Source organism: Trichomonas vaginalis, chromosome VI, assembly GCF_026262505.1.
Source record: "Trichomonas vaginalis G3 chromosome VI, whole genome shotgun sequence".
Taxonomy (NCBI): Eukaryota; Parabasalia; order Trichomonadida; family Trichomonadidae; genus Trichomonas; species Trichomonas vaginalis.
In genome coordinates, this window is record NC_067208.1 from 18080876 (window position 1) to 18093006 (window position 12131).

The 12131-nt window shown below is 29.5% G+C and overlaps 2 protein-coding genes across 2 annotated transcripts, besides 3 other annotated features; both read right to left on the reverse strand.

Moving 5' to 3' along the window:
* Nucleotides 1-3109: part of a mobile genetic element that runs on past the window's edge.
* Nucleotides 734-1432, reverse strand: TVAGG3_0885790 (uncharacterized protein; the record flags this gene model as incomplete). Its single annotated transcript, XM_051250630.1, has 1 exon — nt 734-1432. The coding sequence occupies one exon, from the start codon at nt 1430-1432 to the stop codon at nt 734-736; it is 699 nt and encodes a 232-aa protein (XP_051086105.1).
* A 2091-nt stretch (nt 3110-5200) lies between the features above and the next one.
* TVAGG3_0885800 (N-acetylmuramoyl-l-alanine amidase family) lies at nt 5201-5437 on the reverse strand (the record flags this gene model as incomplete). The annotated part of the gene is made up of 1 exon (XM_051250631.1): nt 5201-5437. One exon carries the CDS (start codon nt 5435-5437, stop codon nt 5201-5203), a length of 237 nt encoding a protein of 78 aa, XP_051086106.1.
* A 1679-nt stretch (nt 5438-7116) lies between these two features.
* Nucleotides 7117-7579: a mobile genetic element.
* Nucleotides 7580-9814: 2235 nt separating this feature from the next.
* Nucleotides 9815-12131: part of a mobile genetic element that runs on past the window's edge.

The window sequence follows — 12131 nt, forward strand, 5'->3', positions numbered from 1 at the left end:
TAAATGATTCATTTAAATAACTTAAAATTGTGTTAATATCCCCCCTCACTATCACATTATTTATATACATATCATACGTTTTTTCATGGTCATCTTTAATAAATGATATATAATCTGAAGGGTCTAAAAGAATGGGATTAAATTTACCACTCACAGAAACGAGAGTAACATTATAAATTCCACTAACTGTTAAATTTAATTCACAACAATTATTCGAAATAATATTGATAATTGACATTTTTATTACGATTAAAAATATGGTAAAGCGTTATTTTCCAGTGATAAATAAAACTAGAATAAGATTACCTCAAGAATTCATAAATTCAACGAATAAGAAATTCATTCATGTTATAAATTTTAGTGTTTTCAGAAAATATGAGTCGATGTCATATTCATCATCAGGTTATATTTCACTTCATTCAAATTTAGTTCAATCAAACCCATATAATGACCATTTCATAAGATTTTCAGATGGTATTAAAAATGTAATTGATAGATTAAAATATGAACAGATTGACAATATCGAATTTTTGGAATTTTGGTTTAAATATCCCGATGGAAAAAAGATTGAAGTTAAAGATAAAGCAGATACTATAACAAAAACAATTACAATGACTGATCCGGATAGTGGGGAACAAAAAGAAATAAAACAAACGATAGAAACTGGTGAAAGGTCAATTATTATCGATTATGATTCAAAGGATTATTATTCGATAATGTTAATGCTTGAATATTAAATAGCCTTAACAAAGAATTTTTCAAGTGATATTTTATATTCATCAACTATTTTATTATAAATATCATTATATGTTAAATGAAGTTCAGTTGTTGTTCCGTTCTTTGATATCTTAATTGTGCTAATATCCTTTATAGGATTTATTTTTGCAACTGTTCCGCAGCATGAAACCTCATCATCTATGAAAAATTGAATCTTCACGTCTGAATCTTGAACATCACAAAGAATGGCGATAATGTGAATTAATGATTCATAAGGTAAAATAATTAAACCGGATTGGTCAATTAAATTTATTATTGAATCATAATTATCAGTTATGATATCACGATATATTTTCATTAATTCAGAATTAATGTCTATTTTATATGGCGCATTGCGACTGGAATCGTAAATTCCTGGGTTCTCGATGTTTGATGAAAGAGGTGCTGGGTATGTTGGATAAGTGGGGATTTCAACGGGTTCTTTACCGGGTTCAGATAAAATGATTGGGTCTCCATCTTCTTTATTTTGCTCCTCCTCATTCTTCGGTAAGTCACGAGTTAATAAATTTGGTTGAGTTGCTGACCTTGTTAATTCAGGACTAACATTAACTTTAACATTTTGAATAATTCGTGATTTATCATCATTTACGTTATAACCAACCGTAATCTCTGCTTTTGCGTTAGTGTTCTTTTGACTAGTGAAACGTCTTCTCATTTATATTCGAATAAAAAAAATATATTTAAACTTTTATTTTGCTGGAACTTTTGAATCTATTATTTCCTGTATTTGTTCATGAAGTTGATTTTTAGCATTTTCATCGAAATTAATAGACCGAATATATTCATTAATTGCATTCTTATAATCATTTGATTTCTCAAATTTTCTTTTATCCGATTCCTTAACTAAATCATAAGTTAAACCTCGTTGCTGATATAATGGTTTCTTAATTAAATCTTTGAATGCTTGAGATAAAGCACCTGATGCAATTCTTGCTACTATAATTGGTTGGAATTGTTGTTTAAGTTCATCTTTAACATTTGCGAAAACTGGATCGAATAAAGCAACTTTAAAGAATTTCTTAGCTGGAATTTCAGATCTCAAATTTGCATATTGACCATCAAACTGGTTAGAATATCGTGGTAATCCATCCGGTCCCTCTTCAATAGCATTTAATTCTTCATTGAAGTAAGAATATGGATTATGACGGTATGAATTAATTGGACCATTTTCACCTTCTCCAATGTATTGTTTAACAGCTTTTCCATTTTCATCAAATTGCATAGGATAACGTTCATTATATGCTTTACGTTTAGGATAATCCGTCATTGTTAATTTATACCCATTTATGACTTTAATATTTCCTTGACCATCAGTAACGAAAACTTCATTTATACCATCAGGTTTTCCATTTGGACCCGTAATGTCTGCTTCATGTGCTTCCCAATTTGGACCTTGACGTTTGGCATATGCTTGAGCTTCTGGTAATGTTAAAACGTTTCTCATTTGTTTAACATCCTTTTGAAGACCGGCAACAATGTGGACTAATTCTTTCATTCCATCAGGAACTTTCATAGTTCTATTATATGCACCCTTTTTGTTTGTTCCTTGTTTTAATGGAACCTGTAGAAGATTTGCTATTTCTGTCATGTTTAATTATAAATAAAAAATAAAAATTAATTATAAAAAGTTATTCGAATTTAATGGAACCTTTATTTAAATCAACTATTATTTTTCCATGTTCTCCTAATTGTTGATATTGTGTGTAAAGTTCATTAATGCTCATTGGTAAATTCACTTGATAAAGCATAACGTTCAACTGTTGACGACTAAAACCACTGAAAATGAAAAGGGTGGACAGGTTTGATTTAATGTTTGTGCTTAATGCTTTGAAGTATTGAACAGCCATGAAGAATGAACACTGAATGTGTCGACATTGAGTTAATAACTGATTAAAATATGATTTCTCATTAGTTATTAGTTTTGATTTCACGGCATCATCTAGAAAAATGAGTGAATGCAAAAATTCTTTATCAAAATTTGAAATAGAAAGTGTTTCAAATAATTCATCCCGTTGTTTATCAATAATTTTATCCTCTAATCCTTGCTTCTTGATTGTATTATATAACTCTTTATACATTAAAAAGTTTTTCAAATAATCTTCCGCTTCTTCTTGTGATAAATAAATAATTGGAATTTTGATTAAATGCTTTAAAGATTCAAATGTAATCATCTGAAGGTGAACTGAACGGTTGATATAAATTAAAACACATGTGAATGGGTGTGAAGTGTTAGCAATAATGATAATTTTTTTAATATCGTTAATGTTTTACCTTTATTTTGTTTACCAATTGCTGCAGTGATTGAATTTAAGTAACATTCAGAATATGGAATTTTCATTAATTTTTCCTTAGATAGAGCATTTTTATTATCACTCAATGCATCATTAATCATATCATCTATGTATGTATTATATACTCCTGCTAATTCTTCAGAATTTAAATCCATTTAATCAAAAATAAATTTATAATTTTAAACATTTCTATTCATCAATATTTCATCATATGAACTTCTATACTGTGGTGGTGTACCTGTTGGATGATATTTCAAACTTCATCCGTGTCCATGTCCAATATGTTGTCCTAGTAAACCAAACCTGAGGAGGATTTGTCACCTTTGAACAGTAAGTGTCATTTACACCCTGAATGATTGGATAAGCTTTCACTTGTACTGTAACTTGTGAGTTGAAAGTTTCTAATCCATCAAAGAATATACCCGCTCCATCACGTTGAACTGGAATAGTGCATAAGAATGAAGTTTGGTCTTTCCATGTTCTAGCTAATGGTGTGCCATCATCTGCATTTAGTGGTCTAGTTAATGAGTCCTCGTATTCTTCTGTGCATTCATTCACTCCATCTAAATCAGAAGCTTGAAGCATACGTGTAAAGAATATGTCACCCACTGTGGTCATCGCTTGATCGGGGAAGTTTCTGGAATCTATAGTGACCTGAAGACCTCGAAGCATTGGATTTTCTAAAACTGTTCTTTGCATTGCATTCTTCGGAAATGTTAACACAACATCTGTAACATTATGAAGAGCGTATGAGAAATCAGAACTGATACCTTCAGGAGTGATGCAACCTCCATTTAGTGAACGAACGTCAATATGTTGAGCTGGAATCATGAATGGATCTTCCTTACTGAATAAACGCGGTATTGCTTTAACTGATTCTTCAATTAAACCATATCCTGGTGTAATGCATTTATCCTCTAAAACTTCCATCTTTGTGCATGAAATAATAACATCTTCAACTGTTGCGTCAGCAGATGTAGCGGCTAAGCCTGTAATTAATTTTGCAGGAAGTCCGATTTGTTGGAATTTGCGATCATATTTATAAACATGATTCATAATCTTTTCATAATTTTCATCAGTTATCTTTTCATAAACGTAATTTTGTAAATCAGCAACTCTTAACGGGTCAACCTGACAAAATACCAAAGTATCCCTGAAAACATAATATTTCAAAATGATTTCACCAAATGATTTGGGATAATCATCGAACGCCTGAAATGCTAACAAATCGTTTACTGGAATAATCATATCAAAAGTGACATCAACTTCTTCATTTGCTTTCTTGAAAACTTCTGAAGGGTCAATATATTTACCACATACTGAGTTATCATATTTTTGGACATTGTTATATAATGAATGAACAAACTTTTTAACTTTCCTTTCTGATTTTGGTTTATATGTTGCAAATGCGAAAGATTCACGGGCGCAATCCATTTGAAGATAACCGGCATCACCTCTTTCGGTTTCTACTTCTAATTGTTTAAAGCTTTGATTTGATGATTTGTAACCAACGAATAAACGCATGCATTTAAAAGTGGCATCACATGTGAAAGCTTTATTTGAAACTAGAGTTGCTTTAACTTTACGTTTAATATATGTGTCACCTAATTGGTTCACATCATGAGCCGGATTTGTAATTCTTAAATGAGTTTGTTTATCATCAAAATATGGAGTATCAGAGTCATAGCATGAACTTTCAAGTTCTCTATAATATCTTCTTCCGTCATTCTTTGCGAATATTTCATTTATCTTTTCGAATGAATGAAATACATTTCCATTAATTGGTTTAGTGTTTGGCACTAAATAGTTAGTCGTCATTTATGATGAAATAAAAAATCAAAATTAAAAGATGAAAATGAATTTTTAATTTTAATGAAATAATCAACTATGGCTGCAGGTATATTTAAAAAGTTGTGGGATAAAGTAAAAAGAGGAGCGCATAAAGTTTGGGAAACAATGAAGAAAGGAGCAAATTGGATATTTAAGAATAAAGAAGCAATTAGTGACGTTGCTGAATCAATAACGCCAAAAGCTGCCCCAATAAGAGAAATTTTAAATAAAGGAGAAAAAGTTTATCAAAGACTACAACCGATACTAAGATAAAAATAATTTTAAAATAATTTATTTTTCCACTATCCACCCCCTATTTTATTAAGTATTCCTTCAGCAATTCCACCAACTGCGTTACCTGCTTGTGCTCCCATCGCTGGATTACCTGCTTTAGCACCTAATACTCCACCTATGATAGTTCCTGCCGTTTTCGCTACTGGTGCCAAAAAGTTTGCAACGGGTTTAATAATCTTTTGATGAACCCAACTTGCAGCTTTCTTAATTCCTTCCCATAATTTTTTAAAGAATCCTGCAGCCATCTCTGATTTAATATTAATTAAAAAATCATTTTCATCACTTATATTCTAATTTTTATTTCATCATAAATGAAACCGATTTTAAAAATAAATGAAACAGAGGAGGAAGAAATAAGTGAAGATGTTCAAAATAAAATAAACATTGTTAAACCAATTACTGAAACAAAAATTTTTTCATCTGTTGAAGAATTTAATGACTATTATGCTAATAATAAAAAATTATTTGAAGAATTGACAACATGTAAATTGAATAAAATGTTTAAAGTTGATGGATTCAAAATTTCAAAAATAAAAGGTGTTGTTAGTTTAAAATCTATTCCTCAATCAAGAATCACCTCATTAATGAAAATAGATGATTTAACAAAAAGAATAGAAGAGATTGAAGAAAGAATGAATCAAATAATTGATTTCATAAATTCAAATAATCATTAGTTTCTTAAAGTTCAATGTTGAACTCATCAAATTCATCTTCATCATCATCATTATCTTTAACGAGTTTAATTACTCTTTCAACTCTATCTTTTGATAGTCTTGCGTTTAATTTTTTCTGAAGTTTTTCGTTACCAAGTTCTAAAATTTTACATGGATGATATTTAAACCTGTTAAATTCTTTTTCCTCAGTTTTAATCATTAATCTACAAAGAACATTAGTGAGGAGGTTTTGTTGTTTAAACCATTTATCCTTAATATTTGTTATAAATTCAATATCCGGAATTAATTCCCAAATTTTTGAATTTTCGATTAATTTACCATCAAATGCAAAAGCAATAGGTTTAATATTAAACTTACCTTTATAAAATAAACTTTCTATGCAATCATCAAAATAAACGTCTACTTGTTTAACATGGGTGAGAATTGGTGAAAGTTTATTCATTAATTGATTCACAGTCATGAATTTTGATTCACTCATTTCTTACGAATTAAAAAAATAAATTATTCAAAAATGTAAGACATGAATTTTTAAAGTTTATTTTTCATTCATGAATGATAATTATATCTGATTTCTTTTACTCTCTCATACATACTAGATTTAAAGAATTCAGAACATTTCCCATAATCTCCTAAATGTTTTCTTATCTTATTGGTTTTCCATTCATTATATGAAACTGAATAAACTTTATCTTTATCTTTACACCTTTCATCACTTCCAATATATTTATATTTCAATTTTGATTTATTGGTTTCATATTCATTAGCGTTTAATAATTCACAGTCTTCCTTTTTAAATAAATGTTTTATGTATTCAGGATTAACAATTCTATAATATTGCTTCCCTTTAAATCTTTGAATATAAACAGGAACACCATCCTCTAAAATTCGATAATCTATTTTATCCAGTTTTACTTGTTGGGTCATTTATGTAAGAATAAAAAAATAAATTATTTTTAAAAATAACTTTAATTTTTTTAATGGTTTTATAAATATATTTTAATGCATCGTCTATATATAGATGTAACAAAAAAAGTCACATAACCCATCCTATCCTACTACTATAAAATAGTAGTATATGAGTGCGGGTTGTGTGACCTTTTTTGTAATCGTAAGAATCTCACATAATTGAATGATTTTTGAACATACTTCTGAATAGCAGATTTTAAAAATTTATGAATAATTTATAAAAAGTTTTTATTCCTACAATTCCTATATTATCATTAATAAAAAGAATATATTTTTGCATAGATTCCAAATATGGTGTCAATTTTTAAAAAATTTTGAATTCAATGAGTTATATCAAAAATAAAATTCTTGAATAGAGTAAAAATATTTAAATAATTTATTTAAATATTTTCTTCTGACATTTATGAATAATTTATTTTTTTAATTCGTAAGAAAATGAGTGGATCAAGATTCGTAACCGTCAATCAATTAATGGATGCTCTTTCACCAATTCTTGAAAATGTTAAACAAGTAGATGTTTATTTCGATGATTATGTAGAAAGTTTATATTATAAAGGTAATAATATTAAACCCATTGCTTTTGCATTTGATAATAAATTAATTGAAAATGCAAAAATTTGGGAATTAATTCCAGATATTGAATTTATAACGAATATTAAGGATAAATGGTTCAAACGAATTCCAACCACAAAAGTTCTTTGTAAATTAATGATCAAAACTGAGGAAAAAGAATTTCATGAATTTACATATCATCCAAATAAAGTTTCAGAACTAGAAAATGAAAAACTTCAGAAAAAATTAAACGATAGACTTTCAAATGATCGTATTGAAAAAATAAATAAACTAGCAGAAGTTGCATTTAATAATGAAATATTTGATGAATATAACCTTGAACTCTGTGATGGACTTTAAGTCCTGGGCACTTTGTGCCTTGGGTTTTAAGGACCCGGGCTCAACGAGTCATGATTTATGATATCAATTATTTGATTTATTCTTTCTTCAATAATTTCTATTCTTTTTGTTAAATCATCAATTTTCATTAATGCGGTGATTCTTGATTGAGGAATAGATTTTAAACTAACAACACCTTTTATTTTTGAAATTTTGAATCCATCAACTTTAAACATTTTATTCAATTTACATGTTGTCAATTCTTCAAATAATTTTTTATTATTAGCATAATAGTCATTAAATTCTTCAACAGATGAAAAAATTTTTGTTTCAGTAATGGGTTTAACAATGTTTATTTTATTTTGAACATCTTCACTTATTTCTTCCTCCTCTGTTTCATTTATTTTTAAAATCGGTTTCATTTATCATTAAATAAAAATTAGAATATAAGTGATGAAATATATTTTTTAATTAATATTAAATCAGAAATGGCTGCAGGATTCTTTAAAAAGTTATGGGAAGGAATTAAGAAAGCTGCAAGTTGGGTTCATCAAAATAATTAAAACCCATTGCAAACTTTTTGGCACCAGTAGCGAAAACGGCAGGAACTATCATAGGTGGAGTATTAGGTGCTAAAGCAGGTAATCCAGCGATGGGAGCACAAGCAGGTAACGCAGTTGGTGGAATTGCTGAAGGAATACTTAATAAAATAGGAGGAAAGTAGTGGAAAAATAAATATTATTTTTATCTCAATATCGGTTGTAGTCGACGATAAACTTTATCTCCTTTATTTAATACTTCCCTTACCGGAACATTAGGTGCTATTTGTTCTGCAACGTCACTAATTGCTTCTTTATTCTTAAATATCCAATTTGCTCCTTCTTCATTGTTTCCCAAACTTTATGCGCTCCTCTTTTTACTTTATCCCATAACTTTTTAAAGAATCCTGCAGCCATAGTTGATTATTTCATTAAAATTAAAAATTCATTTTCATCTTTTAATTTTGATTTTTTTATTTCATCATAAATGACGACTAACTATTTGGTGCCAAACACTAAACCGATTAATGGAAATGTATTTCATTCATTCGAAAAGATAAATGAAATATTCGCAAAGAATGACGGTAGAAGATATTATAGAGAACTTGAAAGTTCATGCTATGACTCTGATGCTCCATATTTTGATGATAAACAAACTCATTTAAGAATTACAAATCCGGCTCATGATGTGAACCAATTAGGTGACACATATATTAAACGCAAAGTTAAAGCAACTCTAGTTTCAAATAAAGCTTTCACATGTGATGCCGCTTTTAAATGCATGCGTTTATTCGTTGGTTATAAATCATCAAATCAAAGCTTTAAACAATTAGAAGTAGAAACCGAAAGAGGTGATGCCGGTTATCTTCAGATGGATTGCGCCCGTGAATCTTTCGCATTTGCAACATATAAACCAAAATCAGAAAGGAAAGTTAAAAAGTTTGTTCATTCGTTATATAATAATGTTCAAAAATATGATAACTCAGTATGTGGTAAATATATTGACCCTTCAGAAGTTTTCAAGAAAGCAAATGAAGAAGTTGATGTCACTTTTGATATGATTATTCCGGTAAATGATTTGTTAGCATTTCAGGCGTTCGATGATTATCCCAAATCATTTGGTGAAATCATTTTGAAATATTATGTTTTCAGGGATACTTTGGTATTTTGTCAGGTTGACCCGTTAAGAGTTGCTGATTTACAAAATTACGTTTATGAAAAGATAACTGATGAAAATTATGAAAAGATTATGAATCATGTTTATAAATATGATCGCAAATTCCAACAAATCGGACTTCCTGCAAAATTAATTACAAGCTTAGCCGCTACATCTGCTGACGCAACAGTTGAAGACGTTATTATTTCATGCACAAAGATGGAAGTTTTAGAGGATAAATGCATTACACCAGGATACGGTTTAATTGAAGAATCAATTAAAGCAATACCACGTTTATTCAGTAAGGAAGATCCATTCATGATTCCAGCTCAACATATTGACGTTCGTTCACTAAATGGAGGTTGCATCACTCCTGAAGGTATCAGTTCTGATTTCTCATACGCTCTTCATAATGTTACAGATGTTGTGTTAACATTTCCGAAGAATGCAATGCAAAGAACGGTTTTAGAAAATCCAATGCTTCGAGGTCTCCAGGTCACTATAGATTCCAGAAACTTCCCCGATCAAGCGATGACCACAGTGGGTGACATATTCTTTACACGTATGCTTCAAGCTTCTGATTTAGATGGAGTGAATGAATGCACAGAAGAATACGAGGACTCATTAACTAGACCACTGAATGATGATAATGGCACGCCATTAGCTAGAACATGGAAAGACCAAACTTCATTCTTATGCACTATTCCAGTTCAACGTGATGGAGCGGGTATATTCTTTGATGGATTAGAAACTTTCAACTCACAAGTTACAGTACAAGTGAAAGCTTATCCAATCATTCAGGGTGAAAATGACACTTACTGTTCAAAGGTGACAAATCCTCCTCAGGTTTGGTTTACTAGGACATATTGGACATGGACACCGGATGAAGGTTTGAAATATCATCCAACAGGTACACCACCACAGTATAGAAGTTCATATGATGAAATATTGATGAATAGAAATGTTTAAAATTATAAATTTATTTTTGATTAAATGGATTTAAATTCATCCACCCCTTATGAAGAATTAGCAGGAGTATATAATACATACATAGATGATATGATTAATGAAGCATTGAGTGATAATAGAAATGCTCTATCTAAGGAAAAATTAATGAAAATTCCATATTCTGAATGTTACTTAAATTCAATCACTGCAGCAATTGGTAAACAAAATAAAGGTAAAACATTAACGATATTAAAACAAATTATCATTATTGCTAACACTTCACCTTATTCTCATGTGTTAATTTATATCAACCGTTCAGGTTCACCTTCAGATGATACATTTGAATCATTAAAGCATTTAATAAAAATTCCAATTATTTATTTATCACAAGAAGAAGCAGAAGATTATTTGAAAAACTTTTTAATGTATAAAGAGTTATATAATACAATCAAGAAGCAAGGATTAGAGGATAAAATTATTGATAAACAACGGGATGAATTATTTGAAACACTTTCTATTTCAAATTTTGATAAAGAATTTTTGCATTCACTAATTTTTCTAGATGATGCCGTGAAATCAAAACTAATAACTAATGAGAAATCATATTTTAATCAATTATTAACTCAATGTCGACACATTCAGTGTTCATTCTTTATGGCTGTTCAATACTTTAAAGCATTAAGCACAAACATTAAATCAAACCTGTCCACCCTTTTCATTTTCAGTGGTTTTAGTCGTCAACAGTTGAACGTTATGCTTTATCAAGTGAATTTACCAATGAGCATTAATGAACTTTACACACAATATCAACAATTAGGAGAACATGGAAAAATAATAGTTGATTTAAATAAAGGTTCCATTAAATTCGAATAACTTTTTTATAATTAATTTTTATTTTTTATTTATAATTAAACATGACAGAAATGCAAATCTTCTACAGGTTCCATTAAAACAAGGAACAAACAAAAAGGGTGCATATAATAGAACTATGAAAGTTCCAGACGGAATGAAAGAATTAGTCCACATTGTTGCCGGTCTTCAAAAGGATGTTAAACAAATGAGAAACGTTTTAACATTACCAGAAGCTCAAGCATATGCCAAACGTCATGGACCAAATTGGGAAGCACATGAAGCAGACATTACAGGACCAAATGGAAAGCCTGATGGAATAAATGAAGTCTTTGTTACTGATGGTCAAGGAAATATTAAAGTCATAAATGGGTATAAATTAACAATGACGGATTATCCTAAACGTAAAGCATATAATGAACGTTATCCTATGCAATTTGATGAAAATGGAAAAGCTGTTAAACAACATATCGGAGACAGTAAAGATGGACCAATTCTTTCATACCGTCATAATCCATATTCTTATTTCAATGAAGAATTAAACGCTATTGAAGAGGGACCGGATGGATTACCACGATATGTTAATCAGTTTGATGGTCAATATGCAAATTTGAGACCTGAAATTCCAGCTAAGAAATTCTTTAAAGTTGCTTTATTCGATCCAGTGTTCAATGAACAGAAAGAAGCAATGAAAGCAGAATTTAAACCAATTCAAGTGGCAAGAATTTCTTCATCTTCACTTTCAGAAGCGTTCAAGGAATTGATAAAGAAACCACTTTATTCTCAACAAGGTTATAACTTTGATTTAATTAAAGAAAGTGATAGACGTAAATTAGAAAAATCGGATGGTTTTAAGAATGCATGTAATGAAATGATTAAAGATATTGTAAATGATAAAATAAGACTGGAAGAAACT